This window comes from Eptesicus fuscus, chromosome 6 (assembly GCF_027574615.1).
Source record: "Eptesicus fuscus isolate TK198812 chromosome 6, DD_ASM_mEF_20220401, whole genome shotgun sequence".
Classification (NCBI taxonomy): Eukaryota; Metazoa; Chordata; class Mammalia; order Chiroptera; family Vespertilionidae; genus Eptesicus; species Eptesicus fuscus.
The window spans coordinates 28,521,861-28,546,092 of NC_072478.1; the positions used below are offsets into that span (position 1 = coordinate 28,521,861).

The 24,232-nt window shown below is 57.7% G+C and overlaps 1 protein-coding gene and 1 long non-coding RNA gene across 7 annotated transcripts in view; one reads left to right on the forward strand and one right to left on the reverse strand.

Annotated features, from left to right (window-relative positions):
• NFIC (nuclear factor I C) overlaps positions 1 to 24,232 on the reverse strand; it is a 66,287-nt gene that overhangs the window by 29,501 nt on the left and 12,554 nt on the right. For all 5 annotated transcript variants that reach the window (XM_054717521.1, XM_008150640.3, XM_008150638.3 and 2 more), the window contains exon 2: positions 20,116 to 20,647. In XM_054717521.1, coding sequence (XP_054573496.1) covers positions 20,116 to 20,647 — 532 coding nt within the window. The remainder of the gene's footprint in view (positions 1 to 20,115; positions 20,648 to 24,232) is intronic.
• On the forward strand, positions 5,706 to 13,139 carry LOC129149424 (uncharacterized). Of its 2 annotated transcripts, XR_008556315.1 has the most exons (4): positions 5,706 to 6,114; positions 8,923 to 9,023; positions 9,400 to 9,480; positions 9,597 to 9,846. It is a non-coding gene; the product is annotated as an uncharacterized LOC129149424 (long non-coding RNA). The 2 variants fall into 2 exon arrangements; XR_008556316.1 differs by lacking the exons at positions 9,400 to 9,480; positions 9,597 to 9,846 and adding an exon at positions 12,042 to 13,139.

A 24,232-nucleotide genomic window follows, 5' to 3' on the forward strand; every position in this document is an offset into this window, starting at 1 on the left:
GTGCTAGTCATAATGGGGTGCTCCTGGCATCGAGTAAGTGGGGGGCCAGGGACGCTGCTCAACACCCCACAGTGTCCAGGGCAGCCCTTCCACAGAGTGACCGCCCATAGCAGTGCCAAGCAGGGGACCCTCGTCTAAATCTGCCCATTCTCAGTGGGGCAAACATTGGTTCTTGGGGATGGTATAAGAGGGTTAGAGAATTTTGCTCTTTTTATGTTTAAAAGATAAATATATGTAAAGATACAGATACACTGCATACCTAGGAATAATAATATCTATTCAATAGATATTAAAATTTCATGGGGTGAAGTGATTAGGGAAAAAATGTCTAAAAGGCTCTGTAGGGGAGGTGATCGTGGGGAAAAAAGGGTCAAGTCCATTTGTCAAGGGGGGTAAAAGGAGGAGGAGAACAAGGGACAGAAACCGTATGCGGCCTGCCAGGCCCCAACATGTCCCCTCTGGCCCTTCGCCGTCTATGAGCCCCTGTGTCCTCATCCGTAAATCGGAGCTAACCCGCACTGCCGTTTACTTCTCTCCTCCGACCGCTCCGTGTCCCCCGGGTACCACATGCTCGGAGGACACAGCAGTGACCACCACGGACAAAAATCCCTGCCCCGGTGGCACCGACGTCCTAACGGGGGGAGCAACAGGCCACGAACAGTCCTCACTTCCACCAGGAGGAGGACGCAGGCTCTGCCAGGTGCAAGGGAGGTCACACCACCCTGGGAGCGCGGCGGCCCTGGCGCGGGGCTGAGCCGGGCTCCTGGGGAAGGTGACGAGGTCGCTCCTTTTCAGGAGGCACATCCAACAGTCACACTTAGCCCTCACCCCGCGGCGGTGAGGCTCCAAGTTCCGCTTCCACGGACTCATTGGAAACCCCCCCAGGAGAGACGCGATGATCGCGCCCATATTCCAGACCCACCCGCCTCCCCGCAGCGGCCCTGGCCGGAGGCTGACAGCCCCGCGGACCCTCCCAGCCGGGAACACGGACACGTGCACCTGCTCTCATTTGCTCCTCTCTGGAAAACAGAACAACGGACATCCTATCGAGCTTGAACACTGCTTGTTCGTGACTTTCTCCTGACCCTGTCGACCCCACCCCGCGTCAGTGTCCTGCAGTCGGCCCATTCAGTTTGGCTCAGAGTGTGTTCCGTGTAGCGTAAGGAAAACACAGACGGACACGCTGTGAAGACCAAGGCAGGACGGCGGGAGCCGGTGAGCCAAAGTGTATGGTGTCAGCGGCTGAGCTGGGGAATGCCTACGGGGGTCCCCAGAGATGTGAACACACGCCCTGAGCACGGGGTTCCACGGTCGCAGGCAGCGCTGTGGAGCCCTCAGGGCCAGGGTGGGACTTCCAGAGCCCGCAAAACGCACTGGGGTCTTGAGGAGGAGGCGGCGGGTCACAAACTCATCGGAACTTGGGACATCTTCTGGAAGCTCCCGCTGCGCCCCAAATCCTGGGTCTGAGTCCCAGCTCTGGCACAGCCTGGCATGGGAACTTGGACTACTCGTGTCTCTCTCCCCTCTGAGCCTCGGTTTTCCCCATCTGTAAAGTGGGCATTCTCAACTGTTCCCCGACTTTCTGGGTTTGAGGGTTGTAGAGCTCGAGGAGGAGAGGGGCCAATCATAGGCCAGGGGGTAAAAGCTGTCTGCGGGAGAGCATTTTGCCAAACTCACAAGTTAAGTGCGTTTTGTCCCTCCTCTGCTCACAGCCTCCCAGGCTCCCACCTCCCGCAGAGGAAGAGTCCAAGTCCTCCCTGCGGCCCACAAGGCCCTGCAGCATCTGCCCTCAGCCCCTCCCTGCCCTCGCCTCCTCCCTCTCTCCCCTGTTCACTCAGCGCCAGGCGCACAGGCCTCCTCGCTGCTCCTCCACACTCCGCACATGGTCCTGCCTGAGGACCTTCGCACGGGCTGTTCCCTCTGCGTGGAACACTGTTCCCTCGGGATCTACCTTAGCTCACACTCTCCCCGCATTCTGGAACCTTCCTCACAGATGTCCTTAGACAGACACACAAGGCTCTCCAGCACCGGGTGTGGAGCGCAGCTAAGCACACGCGTGCGTGTGAGGGAGAGTCTGGCCCGCAGCAGCAGCTGTATTTCAAGTGCCATCCGCGTCTGGCTGGGGCGCAGGCGCGTGGGGTGTTCCTGTGCAGCTGGAATGTCACCGCCCCCTGCAGCCTTCTGCTCAAACACACACATGCGCACGGCGACAATAGCAATGCAACCTGGGAGTGTACGCACTGTTCTTCCCTGTCCGTGGCCACGAGCCCAAATCTGGTCCGTCCCAGCCCATGACGAAGGCACTGCCGGGGCCTCCGCTGCTGCCCTCCTGCCCCGGAGCACCCACCCCCTGCGCACCTGACAACCGCTTGCATCAGGGCTGAAACTGCCGCCGTTCGTAACTGGGAGATCACGGTGCCACCGGCATTAATGCCACAGATGCTCACTGACCAGCTCCTACTTGCCAGGCATTGGGAAGATGGCAGAGGGCCAAGGGAGGAGAGACAGACAGGAAAAGAACCAACAGAAGAAGGCGGAGATAATTCCGTGTGTTTCTACGCTCCACAGAGGCAATGAAACGGGGTGAGGGGACAGAGAGTGGCTCTGGGGGTGACTTTCAAAACAGAAGTCAGGCAGAACCTCTCCGAGGAGGTGACATCAGTGCTGAGGACTTAGGAATGGACAGAAGCCAGCCATGCGCAGAGCTGGGGCAGATGGTGTAGCAAGTGCAAAGGTCCTGGGGCAGGAATAAACATGGGGTGTTTGGAGAACATGGTAAGCAAAAGGGATCAAAGAGGGGAGAAGCTGGACCACTCAGGGCCATGTGGCTGCAGTGGGAAGCTTGGGTGTTATTCTCAAGCACCATGAGGAGTGATATGACTTGATTTATGTTATATTTTTAAGTGCCTGGCTAAGAGGATGTGGAGAAGGTGGAACCCTCGTGTACAATTGATGGGAATGTAAAATGGTGCAACCACTGTGGAGAACAGCTCGGAGGTTGCTCAAAAACTTAAACACTGAGCCCTCGCCGGGTAGCTCAGTTGGTCAGAGCCTCATCCCGACATGTCAAGGTTATGGGTTCGATCCCCAGTCAGGGCAGATACAAGAATCAACCAATGATGCATGAATAAGTGGAACAACAAATCGATGTCTCTCTCTCTTAAAACCAAATACATAAATTAAAAAAAACTTCAAGTTAGACATAGAATTTCCTTATGACCCAACTATTCCATTCCTATGTACAAACCCCAAAGAGTTGAAAGCAGGGACTCAAACAGGTATTTGCACACCGATATTCATAGCAGCATTTTTCACGACAGCCGGAAGCTGGAAGCAACCCAAGTGTCCATCGGCAGATGAGTGGACAAACACAATGGGGTCCATCCAGACAGTGGAATATTAGTCAGCCTTAAAAAGGAAGGACATTCTGACACCTGCTACAAGGTGGATGACCCGGGAGGACATTATGCTCAGTGACATAACCCAGACACAAAAGGACAGATACTGTGTGATTCCACTCACAGGAGGTCCCTAGAGGAGTCAGAGCCATAGATCCATAGGGAAGTAGATGGTGGGAGGCAGGGGCTGGGAGAGGGGGGTGGGGAGGTAGTGTTTAATGGGGACAGAATTTCAGTTTGGGAAAATGAGGAAGTTCTGAGGATGTACGGTGGGGACAGTTGCACGACAAGGTGAATGTACTCAAAGTCACTGAACTCTACATTTAAAAGTGGTTAAGCTGGTGAATTTTATTATATATATTTTACCAAAATACACACACACACACACACACACACACACAGAGTCTCTGGCTGTTGAGTGAATTCTAGATTCTTGGGTGCTGGGAGGGCACGGAGGAGGTGTGGGCAGGCGTCCCAGCCGGCATAACAGCCTGGCCCCGGGTGATGGCCTGGGGATGGACGGAGGGGTCATGTTTATTTAATCTTTGGGATGTAGAAAGCACAGGACTTGCTGAAACGCTCATCACACGTATCTAAAACCTGGCAGGATCCAGGAGAGCCTAGCGTTCCCACTAGGGCCCAGCGGCTTGTCTGCTGGACCAGCACCGGCTGCCATGGTGAGCTCACCTGGTTTATTTTCCAACCTTCGCGGCCTTCCAAGAGTAGCTGGCTTTGCTGGGCTGCCACGTCTGCCTCCCAGCGCCAGCCAGCTAGAGAGAGAACCAAAGCCAGGCCCTGGAATTCCCAGATCCCCGTGTCACCAGCCATTTTTAAACATTAGCCGACGAAGGCCTCTGTACACGTGACCTGGCCTTCATCCTCCCGCCACGCTCCTCCCGGGCACCTTCCCTGCCCCTCTCCCTCTCAGGCAAACTCCAGCCACCGTTCCCAGCCCATTTTGACATCTTTTCTGGAACACCCTCCCTTGCTCCCTTTTCCAAACCTTTGTCCCAGTCCCCATCACACTGGACTGAGTTTGGGTCTATAATTGTATGAAAGTCCAAACCCTTTCCCAGGGCCCACATGGTCCTGTATGACCTGCCCCTGTACCTTTCCTGCCCTCACCTCCTCCCTCTCCCCCACTTGCTCCCTCTGCAGCCTCCTCACTGTTTCTCTGACACACCAGGCACGGCCCTGCCCCAGGGCCTTTGCACATGCTGTTTCCTCTACCTGGAATGCCTTTCCTGCAAATGCTTGCCTGGCTCCCTCCCTCACTTGTTCAGGTGTCTGCTCAAATATGGTTTATGTGTCCACAGGGCCAGACTCTGGATCTGAGCTTGACGTGGGAGACGTTCAGTCATTGACCTCCTCGTGGCCCTCCCAAGAAATTTGAGAGCAGATTCCTGTACACCCAGCTATGCTACCAAGTGCTTTGTGTCCCTGAGCCTCCACCCCCATCCCATCCTAGTGTCTGTGCAAACCCAAGCCTAAGGGGAAACTGTGGTTCTTTCGTTCAACACGTGCCTTGAGTGCCTGTGTGCGGCAGGCCCGGTCCTAGGCTCCGGGGACACAGCCATGCACAGAACTCACACCAAGTCCTGCCCCACGAGGCTCACAGGCCGGGGTTTCCTCCCAGCCCCTGAGGAGGGCCAGGGGTGGAGCCACAGCATGAAGGCCCTGGGCTGGCCAGAACCCGGACTTCCCTGGTGATGTGGCAGGAAGACCGGCACCAAAATGCCCCGAGCTTCAAGGAATTTCCTGGAGACACCTCATCCTGCCCGGGCAGCAGCCAGGCCCCAGGCCAGCCTGTGTGCAACCTCAGCACGGCCTTCCCGGGCCTCGTGGCGGGGCACAGGGCCTCGCCCCCGCCCTTCTCCGGGGGCTGCGGACAAACCGAAGGGGAAGAGCCAGATGCCAGGCGCTCCGGGCACCGACCTGCCCCGGCCCGGCCCGGCCGAGGGCGCCGCTGACCGGACATCCGCCTCCCGGGCTCCCCCGTCCTTCCTGACCCGCCGGCTCCCGAGTCTGGACCACACTTTCCATCTCCCTCTCCCGCCTCCGGCCCTGGGCCCGAGCCAACCTGCCTGGGAGTCACTTTCAAAGAAAAGTTTCTTTTTCTTCCCACCAGCCGGGCGGGCGGGCGGGCTCGCCGCCTGCTCGTGGCCTGGCCGCGTCCCCACGGGCTGGCGGACACCTCGGGCCCGGGGTCAGGCCGTGGCCGTGCACACCCCCCGCGGCCCAGGCCGGGGCTGCCCCCCGGGGCCTGGGGCTGGACTGGGGGTGCCCGGGGCTGCACTCGGGGTGCCGGGGGCCTTGCCAGGGTGTGTCGGGGTACCGGGCCAGCAGCCGGGCAGGCCCCGCGGACGCAGGGCCCACGGCGGGAGGCTGCAGGCACCAGCTCGCCCGCCCCAGACGCTCTTGGCAGCCGCCGCCTCTGACATCACCCTGCGGCGGCCATTTTCCCTCTCCCTGCGGCTCCAGATGCTCTGGGCCCGGCGGCCATTTTGTGCGGCGGAGGCGCGGGCACGGCCAGGGGGCCCCGGGAGGGGCGAGGGGGCCCGCAGCCCGCCCCCCCCCCCGCCTCCCCGGCAGCCTCCGCGGGGTTACACACGCGTGTGCCCGCCCGGCCGGCCGTGCCAGCTGCGGCCCGGAGCCCATCGCTGCCGCTCGGCGCAAACCAGACCCTCGGGGTGGCACCAAGGATGCGAAAAACAAGGTTAAAAATACCCACGCGGGCCCCCTCGCCCCCCCTCCGTGTCCAATGTGTCAACACCCCGGGGGGGGGGGCGCCTTAAAATAACTCGCTGTTTACATTGGGAGCGCATTCTTGGCGCAGCGAGGCCTCCCCGCCGCCCGGCTCCGCGCCAGGAGAGGGCGGCCCGGGGCCTCGGGGCCGCGTGTGCCACGGGCTCCACTCACATGTGCGGCCACGGGGGGGGGGGGCGGGGGGGGCCGGAAGCTGCTGTGGCCACGGTGGACCCGGCGGCGGAAGCAGAACAGCCAGCCTCTGCCAAGCTGGGCGCGCGAGGGCGAGGGGGGCCTCCAGCTCCCCCTCCTTCTGATGGTTCTGGGGTCAGGCCTCTGACCTGCAGCCCCAGGGACGGGGCGGCGCTGTGTGGCTCTGGGCAAGCCCTGGCCCTCTCTGGGCCTGGCATCGCAGTGGGGTCCGTGGAAGGGATCCCAGCCCCGAGGAGGCAGGGGGAACAGATACCCTGGCCCCTCGCCATGCCTGTGCCACTTTCTGCAGAAAGCAGATGTTGAGTTGCACGCACATGAGGTCGCTGGACGCTTCGTTTTACAGAGGGGGGGGGGGTGCAGGGTCCGGGAGGCAGGGGCTGCCCCAGGCCCCAGTGGGGGGGAGCCCAGCTGCTGTGGCCCCAGTGCCCACGTGGTTAACCTGCTGCCTCCAACGCGGGAGGCTGGACACTAGAGGGCCCGCACCTCCCCACCCCGGCTGTGCTCCCGGAGCGGGGCGCAGAGTGGGTGCTCAGTAATAAATGCTTGCACATCGCTGGCACTCTGGATGCTTGAAGTCGAGTGTGATGATCTCAGCAGAACCTGGCATACAGTAGGCACCCAACACATGCTCACGGAAAGAATCATTTGGATCATTCTGATATGGCCTGGCATACAATATGTGCAAAATAAATGCGTGTTGGACAAAGGAATCTGAGGAACGATGGAAAAATTGGGGGGTATTCAGAGGGAAAGACCAGGTTTAGGGAGATGTAGATTCCAACCAATAGTGACATGAGGGATTTCTGACAATAGGCCCAGGTGTGAAATGTGACCCAAGCAGCGCCCATCTCCGTCCCCTTGGTCCTTTGAGGATCAGCAGAGATCCTCTTTTGAGAAGCCGAGCCAACTGCTCCAGGTCCTGGATATCAAAGGGAAGGAGTTGTGGCAGGAGGAGCCCGAGGGAGGGACTGGAACCTGGCCTGGGGGAGCAGGAAGACTTCCTGAAGGAGGGCACATTCGAGTTGGGGCACTGATGTATAAGTAGGAGTTTGCCAGGCACAGAATGGGCTTGTGGGGAGAGAGACTAGCGTATGAAAATAATGGTAACCATCCCTTTCATTTATGGAGTGCTTATATGCTAGAACTACACACCATCCCGAGACCTACATACAGACCGACAGCGGGGCAGATGAAGCCCTGGGGAAGGGAAGCAATAGGTCTGAGTGCACACAGAGAGACAGCTGCCTCGCTAAATGTGTCGGTCTGACAGAGACTGAGAGGGTGCACAAAGGTCTGAGGTGGCACCAGCTCCAGCCCTTCTACTGGGCAGGTGAGGCCAGGCCTGCTTCCCCAGAGCCAGAAGGGGCCGCAGTTCCTGTGCCGAAGGGCTTGGATACAGAAGGAGCCCAATTAACCTGGAAGCCCCAGGAGTCTTTCTCCTCTTCTGCCAAAGCCAAAGGAAAATTGGGGGGTGGCCTCCCTCAAATGTCTCCCCAGTACCCCAGGAGGATGGTCTGCAGGCTGGCCAGATAAACCCTTACAGCTTCTTCCCGGGTGCCCAGAGATTCCTACCGACCCAGCCATGTGCCCATTTCACGGATTTGGAAACTGAGGCAAAAGGAACAGCTTGGAGCCAGGCCATCTGTTCTTGTTTCTTGGGTGTAAGAACCATGTGGCAAGACTGCTCACGGCCTTTCTTTGTTCCTCATTGGCTGTTGACTCCAGGCCAGTCTCTGGCTCTCTCTGGGTCTTAGTTTCCCCAGCTGTCGCATGGGACGGAGACTGCAAAACGTCAGCCTAGACACCTGTCTGAGCAGGAATTTGGCTCGGTACCATTGGGGCTCTGTGGGTGTGACCCCCATTTTACAGGAACAAAACAGGAGTTCAGAGAGGGGAAGTCAGTCACCCAATGAGTATTGTGGGTTCCGATGCCAGGGAGCTACCTCCCCGCCAGCCTCCTGCCTTATTGCTGCTAATCACTGAGTTGGCACCTACTGTTTGCTAGATGCTCACTGTACCTGCTGAACAACCACAGACTATCACTCCTACTTCACAGACGGGGGAACGGGCACAGGGTGGGGCAGCAGCTGGCCCAAGTTCACCTGGCAAGACTGGGAATAAAAATGGGGAAAACAGTGCCTCTGCAGGAGAAACTCCCAGCCTAGGGCTGGGCAGCTGGCAGCTGCCCATCCGGCCAGCCCAGAGTCCCGCAGGCGGCCTGGGCACCGCATCCCAACTTGCCCGCTCACAGCGCTGACTCCAGGAGTGTCCCTGGGTGTGTCTGGGGTGCCATGCCTGGCTTTGCTCCTTCCTTCCTTGCATATTCCCAGGCAGGTGCTGCTACAGACCGGAGGCGGGGGCCAGAGGCGGGAGGGCAGGGCCAGCCTCAGAAGGAGTTGTGTGATTCGAGTGACTAACTTGCACGTTCCCACTAGGGCCAGGCTGACAATCGCAATGAATTCTCATCCTTTGAAATCTGCCTCTGCCTGGCAGGCCCCCATCCTCACTGGCCTGAATCAGGGCAGGGGCCTCAGCCTGTCTCTGAACTGCCTTCCTCTCCCCCTAGAGTCCACCCTTTCTGCTGTGGCTAGAGGGCGCCTGTGAGCCCCTGAGTTAGGTCCAGTCCCTCATATGCCCAGAGCCTTCCAGGCGACCACGTCCCTCCAGGTAAGAACCCAAGTCCTCCGTGGCCCCTTCACTTCTCTACCCTCGCATAACTCCCCCTCTCCCCCTTGCTCACTCTGCTCCAGCCACAAGGGCTTCCTCGCTGTTCCTCCAATATGTCAAGCTGAATTCTGCCCCAGGGCCTTTGCATGGGCTGTGCCCTCTGCCTGGAATGTCCTTCCCCTAGTTCTTCACACAACTGCCTCCTCCTCACCCCTCAACTCTCAGCTCAAATGTCAAATCCGCAGACAGACCTCCCCCAAATAGGCCATCACTCTATTCCCTTGCCTTCCTTTATATTTCTCCATAGCCCTTATGAACTGGTATTAGTTTCTTATTCTTTGTTTATTTCTTGCTCTTTGTCCATTTCCCACCACAGACTGTGAGCCCCGTGAGGGCTGGGTTTTTGTCTGTGGAGTTCACGGTGGTGTCCCCAGGACCTAGAAAAGTGCTTGGCACAGTAAGTGCTTAATAAATATTTATTGACAACAAGGTAGTTCTATTGGCTGAGCACTGAGCATGTGTGCGCAATGCTGTCCTAACCCCTTTGCGTGGTTTCACTCGTGTCTCCTTCAGCAGCCCCATGAGGAAGAAATATTTACAGATGGGGAAACTGAGGCCCAGAGAGGGATGCCACTTGCCTGAGGTCACATAGTGAGCAGCTGGCAGGGGCAAGACTCCCACTATGCCCCACTGCCTTTCCTCACTGGCATCGCCCATCGCCCAGTTGGGGAAACTGATACACAGGGAGAGGAGGGATTAACTGAGCATCAGAAGAGTGGACCAAGCCAGGACTTTGTGCCCTCCCTACTCGACCGACGCACTGTCAGTGGGAAAAAATAGTGTGACAATAAACAACATCAATGACAATAATAATAATGATGACAATGATGGCATCGATGAGCACAGAACTGGCCAGGGTTTATGCAGGGCCCTAAAGGGGAGACTCAGGGGACTTGGGTCCCTTTAAGAGCCTCCCCTTCCCCAGCTGGGCCCTGGCCCGCCTCCCTTTATGTAAGCAGGCCAGCTGCCCTTGCATAACCTCATTACATAAGAAAGCAGGGAACAGGCTTGTCCATCCGGCAGCAACCTGTCCCAGCACCTGTCCTGGGCTGTCTGTGGGGCTGGCCTAATGCGCAGGGGAGTCGTGGCCACCCAGAGTGGCCACTAGGTGCAGCTCGGCCCGGGGGATGCCCTGACCCCCAGACACAGCACCCTCTGGGCGGGAGGAAGTGAAAGGCTTCTAGCGTGTGCAAGTGGACAGGGACTATTCCCATTGCTCTGAAGGTGAAACTGAGGTCCAGAGAGGGCAAGTAAGCAGCGTGGAGCTGCACAGCCCAGAGTGGAGGGTGGAGGTGGCAGAGTTGGGGTGAAATCTGGGCTTTCTGGCCTCAGCCCGAGCCTAAATCTCTCTAAAACAGGGCTGCAAATAGCACCTTTCTCAGCAAGGCCTGGTGTGCAACAGGCACTCAGTAGTGGAACCTTCAACTTGGTGCTGGCCCTGCTCGAACACCTTTTTAGTTCTGTCAGCTGGCTTCATCCTTGCTGGTTGAACTCATTCTACACCTGAGGAAACTGAGGCCTGGAGGAAGGCGAAGTGACTGCCCTGTCCACAGGGCAGGCGAATGCTGCTCACAAGATGCCCAGGCAGCAGGTGCTGTATCATTGCACAGTGGTACGGGGAGAATGCCGACTGTGTACCAAGTCCTGGCCCAGACACTATTCTATCTGTTCCAAAAAACCCTGAGGGTGGGCACAAGGAGCCCCAGACACAGATGAGGAAACCAAGGCACAGAGGGGAGAAGGGATGTCCGAGGTCAAGCCCAAGCCCTGCCATGCGCACACTGTCTTCTCCCCTAGGCAGGCTTCCCTAGCCTGGGGTCCCTCCCTCTGACCGCAGGAGGCTGAGGGTATCTGGGTATGGGGCCCGCCCTCCCCACCATGCACAGGAATCCTTCCATCTTTGGGAGGTGTGGGGCTTGCAAGTGGAGGCGGTCCCTCTCCTCCCCCTTCTCTCTGGATGCTGGCCCTTTAAGGCAGCAGGCTGCCAGGGCTTGTCCTGGGGTGACCCTAAGGGGCGGGTGTGGTCAGGAACAAGGGGCCCATTCAGCTGCTGCTGCTGCCTCCGGGCAGCCCACAGGCTGGCCTGGGGTGGGAGGCAGGGAGGAGACTGACAAAGGCAGGGAGAGACTAGGGGTGGGCAGAGCAGAGACAGAGACTCAGAGAGAAACAAAGAGACAGAGAGACACAGAGACAGAGAGACAGAAAGGGGGGCAGCTGCCTAGGCTGGTTCCCCCAGGTTAAGGGTCTGAGGCTCCCCCAAACCCTAGTTGGGCTCCAGCCCCCAAAGGTGTTCCTTGTCCAGCTGAAGTCTAGGCCCAAACGGGGACTCCGGGGACATCAGGGGAGGCACCCCAAACAGCCCCTTTCCGGGGGAATATTGTGGGCCCTCAGAGACACCGGACCGGGGTTCGATATTGACTGCCTTTTAGCTGTGAATCTTGGGCCAGTGCCTTTGCCTCTCTGGGCCCCCTTTCCCCACCTGTTAAATGCATTAATGAGAATCCCTCCTCGGCGGAACTGAGGTGAAGTAAAATGGTGCACATAATGCCTGACATTTACTGAGGGTTTGACTAGGTAAAGCCCTCGACATGCCTGCAGTTCCCCTGAAGCGCCCCCAAAACATACAGGCAGACAACCCCTGCCTCCTGCCAGATGTCACCATCTATTAGTTACTGCCTTCAACTGAGGACCTACTAAGCGCACATGGCCCCACAGCAACCTCTGGAAACACAGCCAGGGTCCCATGCCCCACATCCAATGAACAACAGACATTTACTAGGTATTAAATAAAGCCTCCACTCTTATTCCGGGTTCTCACAGCCACATATCCCCACCACCTGCTCCCAAACACCTCGAACCACACGGGGGCTCCCATCCAGCTGGCTGCCCCAAGACTGCCTCAGCCAGTCTGGACAGAGCCTCAGAGAAACTAAAACCTACCTCCTTCCCCCTCTGCAGGCATCTTTTCTGGAATATTCTGCTCAGTCACCAATGTCTGAGGACAGGCTTATTCGACTCTGACCTGAACTTTCTGGATCCCCGACTCTGAGAATTCTAGAACTTGCCCCCTGGAGGTTCTAGAAACCAGCTCAAGAAAATCCCAGAGCCCGACAAAAACTCAGCGTAAGGAATTCTGCAACCAGCCGTCAATGGTCCAGAACACACGTAAGGGTTTCCTGGATATTAGTAAAACCGACACTGGGTGAGATCACTGGGGACAGATTTGGGAGCTTTAGAACCTGTCCCCATCGTCTTGAGAACCCTGCTTGGGAGATGTGAGAGCTGTTCCCAGATGCTGTAGAGATTCTCCTTGAAGAATGCTAGAACCCACCCCAGGATGGTCTAGAACCCAGCTCACAAAATTCTGGAGCTCGACTGTGGCTAAGCAAAAATTCTGGACTTTGCTTACGGACACCCAGAAATCCAGCTTAGGAAATTCTGGACCCTGCTCCTGGATGGCCAAGAATACACTTGAGGAATTCTAGATCAAGGAGCCAGCTTGTGGGATTCTGGAACCTTTCTTAGGTGGCAAAATAACCTAGCTTCAAAGACTGCTAAGGCTTCCCCCTTAGCGCAGTGGTTCTCACTGGGGCGATGCCGCTTCCCGAGGGCACTGGGTGATGTCTGGAGATAGTTTTGGGTGTTGGTGTTGGAGGATGCTCCTGACATCAAGCTAGGAAAGCTGCTTAACACCCCACAGCGCCCAGGACAGCTCCCCGCAGGGTCAGCAGTGCTGATGAGGGAAAGCCCCAGGTGAGACCTTCTAGAACCCACTCCTTGCATTCTCATAACTTGGGAGCTTTGAGATCTGCCTGGGAATACTCTAGAATTCAGATGTTCTAGAGCTGAGCTGCCCAACACGCCATACGTTGGACCGAGTGCCTGAAATGTGGCCAGCTGGAATGGAAATGTGAGTGTGAAACACATGTTGAATTTCACAGGCTCGGGACAAAAAAAGAATGTAAAACATCTCAGTAACTGCTTCATATTGATTATGTGTCAAAATGACACTATTTTGGATGTCCTGGGTTACATAGAATAAATGGTTAAAATTAATTTCCTCTGTAGGTTGACACTTGTAAGTATTAGATACCAGAAAAATGTTTCATTATGTGGTTCATAACTTATGTATTTCTACTGGGCTGTACTGTTCTGAAACTCATCCAGAATCACCTGGAGGGTGAAGACCCCAGCTCTGGAAATTCCAGAATTTGCCCCCTGGAGGATCTAGAAGCCATCTCAGCTCTGGCATCCTATAGTCTCCCAAACCCCAGTCCTGAAACCCCTTCCTGACTTGCAAGTCATTTACTCTGAGATACGAGGGTCCCCTCTTTCCCTGCCCTGGCACCCCACAACTTGGCTTGGAACAGAAGAGGGGTCAGAATGGACCAGAAGAAGGGCCCTTACTGGGTAACCTGAGCAGTGCCCCACCCCTCTCGGGGCCTCAGTTTCCCCATGTGGACAAGACATCCATGTGTCCCCACGTGCCCCCTCCCTTATCCTTCACCAACTCTGACCATCTGTGACTTCCCGCCCACACCCGGCTGAGGGAGAGGGGCTGGCCTGGCAGCTGGCTGGGGAGGGGCGGCTGGGAGATGTCCCTAGTTGCCCTCAGCCACCCCTAGCTCCCTGGGCACAGGGCCAGGGTACCAACTGCGGCGCTGTCATGCCAGGATGGCCGCCACAGGTGCAACGTGATGCCTTCCGCTCCTGCTGGCTCCTCCGGGGGCTGGGCCCGGCCTGTGTGGACAAGGCGCCCTCGTGGCTGCCTCGGCAGCCTTGCACTGGCGTGTGCAGGGTGCCCGCAGGGCGAGGACCTACGCACCAAGGGCTCCCTGCCTGGGCACTCACTGTGTGCTAGGAGGCTTCTTTCTCTTAGATGCTACCGGGATCCCCGTCGCTGAATACTGCCTGTACCGACTTGACCAAGGAGACGCTCAGAGATGGGCACTGACGTGCCCAAGGCTGCCCAGTGGGCGAGAGGGCAGAGCTGGGCCTAGAACCACAGTAGGATGATGGCAATGGTTGTGATCATAATAACTATTATTGTATTACCAACACTGATATTACATTTATGAGTTATTTATCATTACATTATACATATAGAAAGCACCACTATTTGTTAATTATTTTTATTCACCACAAATAACTTTAAAATTTGTGGGGCAGTAGCGATAACATAAAACTTGCCACTTTCACAGTTTTTAAGTGCACAGTTCAGTGGCATGAAGTCCACTCATAGGCCCCTAAGTTCCCAACGCTGTGCAGCTCCGATGTGGGCTTTGGGCCTCTGTGTTAGCAGCATCCTCACCTGCTGGTCCCTCTTGGCCACTCAGGCCATGAGCCCAGAGGCCTCCCACCACGGCTATAAATACACCGTCAGCTGGTGTCTGGGCCTTCACACTCATGCAGCCACCTTCCCGGTGCAGACAGGCGGCTGGCACACCTGGCTGCCTGGTCCTGGGAAAATCCAGGCTGCCAGGCGCCCCTCAGCCCTTCGCCACCCAGAGGCTTGGAGAGGCGACAAGGTGCCCGTCCTGGGTCATATGTGCCCCAGTGGGTTCCCTGTGGGCAGAATGGCTCAGGGTCTCAGAGCAGAGCTGAGGCCTTCCCACTGCCTCCTGTGGCGGGGCAGAGGGTCCAGGAAGGGCCTGAGCATTTGTTCAGGGCCTCTTGTGTGCTTTTCTGGAATCACTTAGTCCAATTCCTCAATTCAGTGGACACAGCTTGTATTCACCCCACTTTACAGATGGAAAAACTGAAGCTTAGGAAGGGGATACACCTCACACAGCCTTGGGCAAGCACGGACACAAATTGTATCCATTATAAAAGAAACAGGCGCCCTCAGGCACCGCCCGGCCACCCTTTGTCTCCCCAGCACAGCACCCAGTGCTGCGATGAAGATGATCAGGGACCAGAAGCCCGGCCCGTGTGCTCAGTGGTTGAGCGTCCACCTATAAACTAGGTCACGAGTCAATTCCTGGTCAGGGCACAAGCCCGGGTTGTGGGCTCCGTCCCAGTAGGGGGCGTGCAGGAGGCAGCCGATCAATGATTCTCTCTCATCATTGATGTTTCTATTTCTCCCTCCCTCTCCCTGCCTCTCTGAAATCAATAATTTTTTTTTTTTTTTAATAACAGGGATCAGCAGGGGAAACCTCAATTAGGGGCTGGCTTGCTTCGCCCTGTGGCCCACAGGCCCTTCCCTCCTGCCCTCAGCTCCCTTCCATCTAGACCAGAGAGACGGAGCTTGGTCTTAAGTCACACAGCAAGCCAGGGGCAGGGCTGTGGCTGACCGAGGTGCCCTCGCTCCAGCCCACACTGCTCTTTATGGAGACCTTGGCACCCAGGTTTGGGCACAGCAGGTACTTGTGTTGTAGTTGTTAATCGTGAGCTCACCCAAGGATATTTTCCCATTGATTCTTTAGAGAGTAGAAGGGAGGGAGAGAGACAGAGAGAGAGAGAGAGAGAGAAAAACATCAATATGAGAGAGACACATCAATCAGTTGCTTTATGCATGTGCCCACACCAGGGCCCGGGATCAAGCAGGCAATCAAGACCTGTAATCAAGGTACGTGCCCTTGACCAGAATCAAACCGGGGACCCTTCAGTCTGCAGGCCGACACTCTATCCACTGGGCCAAAATGGCCAGGGCAGCAGGTACTTAATCATATGGCTCCTTCATTCACTCTGTACTCAGGCCTGCCCTTTTTATCTTCTGTACCACTGGGCGGGTGTGGGTCCCACCCGATAACCTCAAAAGTGGTTTTTAGTTTTTTTCTTTTAGGGGTTTTCAGGACTCAGATTCCATGGGTTCTAATTCTGCTCTGCCTCTTACAAGCTGTGTGACTTTGGGCAAGTGTCTGACCATCTCTGGATCTCTGTTTCCTTATGGGAAACGGGAGAAGTTCCCTCCCTCCCAGGGAGGTGGAGAGAGTTAAGCCAGTTGAGATGTGGAATGGGCCCAGAACTGGGCACACAGAGGGCACTCAATATGTGCTCACAGTTCCTATTAACTCTGTTGTTATTACTGCCTCCTGGTTCCATCCAGGAGGAGCTGGGGATCCCCCCAGTTTTTCCTGTCCCACTCCTGGGGGCACCCTGGGCAGTCCCTCTGCACTGCGAGCTTCCCAAGCTGGCCCCTGCCCACAGCGCCATGCAAGGAGGTTGGCACAGCACAAGGCGGGAGCAGGAGGCTGGCCCATGGCAGCGTCAGCAAATGGGCACCAGCTGGGCTGTGGCTGGGGCGGGCTGGCAGCTGCCTGGAGCCGGCAGGCCTGGCAGCCCCTCCCCTGCCCACCCCTGGCACTGTGCCCCACCAGCCTCAGGTTTCTCAAGCCGCCAGAGGGGGCAGGGAGGCCTGGCTGGGCTTCAGGGTTGGGCAGGCGGCTTCCCTCTCTGGGCCCTGTTCCTCCAGGCGCCTTCCCAAATGCAAGGCAGGTTGAAGAGCGGCAGGCTCACAGCTCCTGGCCTCCCCATCACCCTCCTCACCGCCCTCTCCAACAACGCCTGCACCCTCCGGGCCATTCCAGCCCCCGGGCCTTTGCACGGGCTGTGCCCCTGCCTGGTGCACTCTCACTCAATCCCTCCATGCCTCCCTCTCCTTCAGGCTTCATCTCAAAGGTGACCCCCGCTAAGAGTTCCTTCCTGTCCAGAGTGCACCCGGCGGCCCCTCGCCATACCCCTCCCCTGCTTTGTTTCCCTGACATCACATTCTTTTCCATTGAACTGTGAACTGTCAGCTTCTTCATCCCCTGCTCAGGGCACCTCCCACCCCAAGTGCACTCACGTAGCAGGCAGTCCCCAGTGTCCCAAGGGGAAGCTCTCATCACCCCCTCATTACAGTCCCTGCAGCTGTCCCCAGGCTGGCCCTGGGGCGCACACTGTGACCAGTCCCTGGAACCAGGCTCCGATGGCCATGGTGGCGCCAGATGGACGCCTGGGGCAGCCAAATTTGGGTCCAAGAGGTGCCCTGAGGCTCTCACAGTCCGGTACTAAAGGAACCTTCTCATAGCTGGTCTCCACCCCTACACCCCCCAAAATAAACCCCAGGGTGGAGGCCTTGGATTCCCCTTTGGGGTGTGGCCCCACAAGTCCACCTGACACCCTTTGGGAGAGGTGGAGAGGCTGGGGAAGGGGGGGGGGGGGGCGCGCAGGCGGGCCTTGTCCAAGGACAGGGAAGGGCTGAGAGGGCAGGCACGTGTGGTGCCTCCGAGTCTCTGTGTCTCTCCATGTCTCTGGGTCCATCTGTCTTTCGTGTTTCTGTCTGCATCTGTGTGTGTGTGTGTGTGTGTGTGTGTGTGTGTGTGTCTGTCTGTCTGTCTGTCTGTCTTGGTTCTGAGGCCCCACTCCTGATGTTGGAGGTGGTACCTCCATTCAGCTGTACAACAGGTGCTCTCCTCATCATCCACCCTGAACCCCTCCAGAGGCCAACTGAGGCCCGTCTGTACCCCCTCATCAATCCCACGCCTCCAGTCAGGCTGAGGAAAGCAGACACTGCTCTGGCCTATGCTGGGGCCCCTCCAGCCCTGGAACCCACAGGGTGGGAGCAGGGAGGTGGGAGCCAGTTCTCTCTGCCATTAGACTGACATCTGCCTGGCCGAGAACAGACTTAACTCTGGCCCAGAACAAGGACAAGGGTCCCAGGGAAAATGGCAGGGAGCTGGGGCTCAGCAGGGGGTCCTGGGGCAGCCTTGGCCCAGGGACCCTGGACGAGGCCTTGGCTGCTGGAAGCCTGGAACACAGACCCAGCCTGGGGGTGGCCAAGCCGTGATGACTGGCTGCCCATACTGCAAACCACAATTTCCCTTCATCCCTTTCTGCCACTGAGTGTGGCAGGCTGGAGGGGGGTGTGTCAGCTCAGAAGCTGCCTCCATCCAAATCCCACTTCTCCCCTTTCTTGGCTGCGTGACCTTGGGCAGTCCCTCCTTTGAGCTTTTGTTTCCTTTTCTGTGAAATAGGTACCACAATGCTTTCTACTCATGGGGCTGCTGTGAAAACGGAAGAGAATTGCTAAGCTGTCAACAAACAATGCCTAACAGAGAAAGTGGCGCTAGGAGTTGGCGTTTTGAAGCATAAGTAGGAGTTTTCCACATGGGAAAGGCATTCCAGGCAGAGGGAACAGCAGGGGCAAAGGCCTGGAGGTGGGAAATCGTCATCGTAATGAGGATGTACAATCACCGTCCCAGGAGCCCTAGCTCTGGGCCTGGTACTTGTCTTCCACAACTATGAGCACCCAAATGTTCCTACAGGCAGTTATTTCTGAGCTTCCCATTTTATAGACAAGAAAACGGGGCACAGAGAAGTTGAGTGACTTGTCCCGGATCACCCAGCAGCAGGCAGCTGAGTTAGGGCTGGAATCCAAGCCCAGTTCTCATACACCACCCCCACTCCAGCCAGCGGGGGCTGGGTCAGCTGGGTCCAGTGCTAGCAGGGATTCCCCTGGGATAATGGAGTCGGCTGGAAGCAGGGGAGGTTGGTAGCCTTGACCTTTCCTGGCCCTCATTCAAGGAGGTTGACCAGATTGGCCAACAAAGGCTAGAAGTGGGGCTTGAAGGTGTCTGGGGAGGCCTGGAGGCCTAGCTTGCCTGCTGAGCTGAGGGGGGAGGGGGTCTGTGGGGGAGGGGAGGCGCCTGGAGATTGTGCTGACGCTGGCAGAAAACTCTGCTTCAAAATTTTATCAGCTCAGCTCAGAGGAGGTGGGGGTGGGGCTGGGCGGCGAGGATGAATGTGGAGGGGGAGACCTGGACCTGCATGGTAATGAGCCAGGGCAGTCCCTGGCCCCTGCCCCCTGCCTGAGACAGTCACCTCCTCCACTTCTCTGCCTCCACACCCCGCCAACACCCGCCCGCTTCACGGCTGCCCCAGTGGGCTTGTTACTAATTGGTGCGGGTAGGGCAAGGGGCAGATGGGGTCAAGGTCAAGGAATCAAGGTCAAAACCGGAAATTCTGTCTGGCTCTCCCTCCTTCACACCCTGGAGACCTGGAGCTCCACAGACTCATCTGGTCCTTCTACCAATGATAGGAGTCGGCATGGACGCTATCCCATTGAACAGAGGCGGGAAACTGAGGCACAGAACTGTGAGATACCCAAAGTCACACCAGGGCCGTTGGGCTCCAGCCTCATCACAGACACACAGACAGGAAGCAGCGGCCCTGGCTTTGGCCACCGGCACCTGTGACCTCCAGAGGCTAGACCAATATCTGGCCTCCACATCTCTGCCCAGGCTGCTGACCACGGGATCCCTTCACGCCCGCCACTGCCCAGCCATCCTGCAGAGCTCAGCTCAGCCACTTCCTCTTCCCGGAAGCTGCCATGGACTGTCATCACGCTCCAAATCCCGGCTGGGCTCAACCTCAGGCATTGGACCACAGAACCAGCAAACACCCAGCTGAAAGGGCCAGAGCTGGGGGCACTGGGGACCAGAGAGGGTGGTGACCTAGCCAAAGTCACACAGCACCCAAGCCTCCCACTCACAGCACAAATGTGTGCCCTGTTGGGCCTCCGCTGGAGGTCTGAGAGTCCATCAACCAGTGTTCGCAGCGCGCAACCCCAGCACTCTCCCGGCTTTCCCCGGAGGGACCGGACTGTTCATCCGCCAACGGTCTCCCATCAGTCACTCTTCTGTCCTCAGTCCTGTTCCCAACAGGCCACATTTTGCCCATCAGACCTGGGACAGAGTCTCATCTCCTGAGACGCCAAGGGCACGCCAGCCCCCTCAGACATCAAGGCCTCTACCTTCAGATTCTCAGGGTGTACCTGCTTTCCCGCTCACACTCTCCTCGAATCCTATCTCCCTCCCTTAGACCTTCACATCGTGTGAGCCTGTCCCCTCGAAGCCCACCGCAGGCCCACCTCTCCCCTTAGACTCCCATTGCGCCCACCACACCCTTACGGCGCACGCAGCCTCTCCCTCTGACCTTGCCAAGGCCAGCCTCCCCGTCCCAACCGCGTGTAGCTCGCCTCCTCCCCTGGCCTTGCCTGAGCCCACCTTCTCCCTTGCACCCGGTGCACCCCGTCTCCCCCCCGGCTCACCTCTCTCGCGCACGAAGTAGGCCAGGTAGAGGTCAAGCTCCTTGACGGCCACTCCGATGTGGTGCGGCTGCACGCACAGCACCGGGTGGCCGCACTGTGCCGCCTTCACCAGGCGCTCGCCGTCGGTGCTCTCCAGGGGGATGCCCTTGAAGAGGATGACCATGACCAGGTCCAGCCGCCACACCTTGTCGGCCTGGCGCAGGCAGTCGATGCGGCGCATCTTGCCCTTCTGGTCGGGGTTGGAGAGCACGCAGCCCGGCGCCTTCTTGCCGGTGATGGCCAACACGAAGTCCTCGCGGCACTCGGGCCGGATGTCCTTGCGCAGCTTGGCCAGCAGCCGCGACGCCCACTTCTGCTTCACCTCGGCCTTCTCGCCCAGCAGCTCGTCCTTCACCGCTCGCTCCTCGTCCTTGGACATCCGCTTCTCGTGCTTCTTGAAGTACTTGCGCTTCCGCGCCTGCAGGTTGAACCAGGTGTAGGCGAAGGCGCGCACGTGAGGCAGCAGCGCCTCGATGAACGGGTGGAACTCATCCTGCAGGCGGGAAAGGCGGGAAGTCAGGAGGCGCTGGACACCCAGGACCCACGGCCCGGACCGGAAGACTGAGGCTCGGGAACCCCCAAGCAAACTCAGTAGGCGGAGGAGGGAGAGGCAGGGGACCACTGCAGACCCCTCCACCTCCTGGGGAAAGCTGAAGGACCCGGCAGAAGTTCCTGGGGGACAGGTGAGAACTCATTGCCCATATGGGGAAACTGAGGCTTGGATGAGATGGGAAGCCCAGGCCAAGAAAGACATTCATGGCCCGGCCAGCATGGCTCAGTGGTTGAGCATCGACCTATGAACCCAGAGGCCACGGTTGGATTCCTGGTCAGGGCACATGCCTGGGTTGCGGGCTCCATCCCCCGTGTGGGGTGTACAGGAGGCGGCCGATCAATGATTCTCTCTCATTACTGATGTTTGTATTTCTCTCTCCCTCTCCCTTCCTGAGATCAATAAAAATATAATTTAAAAAAGAAAGGCATTCATGAAAAACTGTCTTGAACCCCAAAACAGGACAAGCTGAGGGTTCCAGGTGGAGACAGATGCGGACCCATTGTACAGATGGGAAAACTGAGGTCGGGAGAGTGAGGATGCCATGGATCCATTCTCTGCCTTCTAGAACTGGGGTTTGAAAGTACCATAAGAACAGACAGTGAATATTTTAGTTGCCAGTATTCCACTCTACACTGTAAGAGCAACATAGGTAAGATGTAAATGATGGGCAGAGCAGTATTCCAATAAAACTTTATTGACAAAAACAGTTGGCTGGCATCCGGCCCTAGGCTGTAGTGTGAGCTCTACTGTTGAGAGCAGGGCCGAGCACACAGTGGGTCCTCAATGACTGCGGGGAAAACCAGGCTTGGAGAATAGTGCTTGGGGCTCCTTTCTCAGACCCACTGCTCAGCAGAGGAAGCTGACACCAGATGGGGGTCCAGGGCTGCCTCTACTGGCCCTTGGCACTGATGGAAAAAATGAGGGCAAGGGGCTGTTTCTAAAGAAACATGTACAGACAGGACTGGCTGCGGCCCACAGGCCACGACTAGGACCCCTGGATGTCAGGGGCTGGTGGTGGGGGCTCAGGCCCATTGAAGGGGCCAGGAAAGCTGAGGCCGGAGACACAGGTCAGAATACACTAGACAGGGGAGCTCAGCCATGGAGGCTCAGAGCTAGAGAGAGGGGCCCCTGGGGGTCAGTTCCCCACAGACCCATTCCACAGATGGAAAAACTGAGTCTGGGGAGGCTGAGACCTGGCCAGAGCTATGACTTCAACACCTCCCTCCCATTGTGCCTAATTAGTGTTGCTGGGCCCACAACGAGGAAACAGAGACTCCAAGAGGGGACCCAGTCATGAGGGGCTGGGACCAGACCCCACACCCATCTGACTTTCTCCACAGAAGCAGCAACCCCAGTAGGGTCCCTCGGAGAGCCACATGGGAAGCCCCATCCCTTTCTAAGGGGATATCAGGACTGTGTCATTCTCTCCATTTTCTAGCAAGGAAACAGGCTGCAGAACATCCGGGACCTGGTTTCTCAGTCTCAGGGAGTGAGGCATTCAAGGAGAAGGAAGACAGAAGAGAAACATCGGTCCTACTCCTGCCGGGACTATGCTAGGCTTCTTGAATGGGGTGATATCTCTTCCTGGCTTATGACCCCATTATCTGCCCAGCTCTCAAAAGGCTGCATTAGCTATTACTATTATTACTGACATTGTTACAATGTTTTGGTTGCTTACTATCTTCCAAGGGGCAGGAAAAGGCCCACGGCTTTGCTATACATTGCGTGATGGGGAAACTGAGGCTCAGAGAGGGGTGGAGACCTGGCCGAGGTCCCGCTCTCAGAGCCTGTGTGAGAATAAGAACCCAGGACTCCCACCCCCGAGAAGGCCATCAGGGGTGGGAGTCCTGGGTTCTCATTTCTCAAAACAGCCTGCTCTCTGCCAGGCTGGGGTCTCCGAGAGAGAAACAGCTGCTCTGGGACCCTGGTTTGCTTTCCAGGTGGGTGTGGCTGGGCTCAGTCCCACCTCCAGACCGGGATGCTCAGGGTACCCCCTGGCCGGCACCCCCGCCCTGCTCTGTGCTTCATCTCCCTTGGAGCCATCTCTGGCCACGGGGTGCTGGGGGGAAGGGGAGGACCTCAGATTTCACCTATTACCGAGGCTCTGAAAATAGCCTCCTGCCCTGGCCAGGGTGGCTTGTGAGGGGCTCAGCTTGTGTGCCCAGTTCCCCACTCCAAAGTGCCCTGAAGCATGAGTCACTGGAACAACTGTGGCAGGGACTGGACTGGGGCCCTCTGTGCTGCCCCCGCCCGCTGACCGGCTGAGGCAGAGGGAGGGCTGAGGGGCCCATCCCCTGCCCGTCCGTCCGTCCCAACCCGAGTTGCCTGTCTTGTGCCTGGAAGCCCCTTGACGTGCCAGACCCAGAGATGGGGAGCCACTAGCCCAGGATCACACAGCCAGTCCGCAGAGCAGGGCCCAGAGCCCGGGCCATCTGGCTGGGGAACCGGGGACGGGGAATCAATAGAGGCACAGGTCACTGTCCTGTGGAGGGGATGCCAGGGCAACGGTGTGGACGTTGGGCTGTGGCTGCCACCCAAGTTCTGGTGATGACTGTGGCCCTGATAAGAGGGAGCTGGGAAGAGGCAGCTGGGTGTCAGCCCGCAGGGGCAGGCTCCAGGCCCCAGACTCCTCCTCTCCTGACCACCATTCTCTCTGGGCACCTCCCCACTTCTGAACCCCTCTCCCTCAATTCCTTTTCTACTTCTTGGCTCCCCTTCTCTGAGCCCCCACCCTTTTTCCAGCTCCTTCCCTCTCTGAGCCCTCCTCTCCCTCTCCCCCCTCTCTGATCGCTACACCCTCTCTGGGGGAAGGTGCCAGGGAGGAGAGCAGGGGTGGGAGCCCACGTCACCAGTGACCCTAGCTGGTCCTGGACGGAGGAAGACAAACAGTCCGTAACTGGGTCATGGACCTGCTGCCCCATCCTCCCTTGTCCTCCCAGGGAGGTCAGACTGGATGAGAGGCAGGCCTGTCACTCTCTTTGTCCCACAAGACCTGCAACAACCCAGGCTGCTTCCGCAGGCACCTCCCAAGGCCCCCGCTGGCTGACAGGGCACAGGAGACGGCCAAGGCAGGCTAGATGCTGAGAATCCTCCCAAACTCCTACCTATCCCACAAAGCCCTATTTCCAGTATTCCTTCCTTCAGGCAGCTCTCCTCAGGCTTCCCTCAGACCTCGCTTGGGCCACACAAGCTGTGGAGTCTGAGTCCAGCTCTTGCTCCTCCTCCAACCCTAAGCCCTGGGGCTGAGGCACTCACGGCCAGGCAGGCCTGTGGGTGACATTAGCCTCCATTTTCACCTTCGGCCTTGGGCTTCAGGCTCACTTTGTACAATGGGCAGAAGGGATATTGCGGCCTGTTGGGGGTTGGGGAGCTTGTCTATTGCCCTGGTAACCAGAGCGTGGAGGGAGGTGGAGCAAGACTAGGCCTTTCCCAGAAACGCCACTTGGCCCGCTGGCCCTCCCAGTGAGGGCAGCAGCAGCTTGGAGGTAGACAACTGTGTGCTGGGCTGTGCCCCCCTGTATCCCT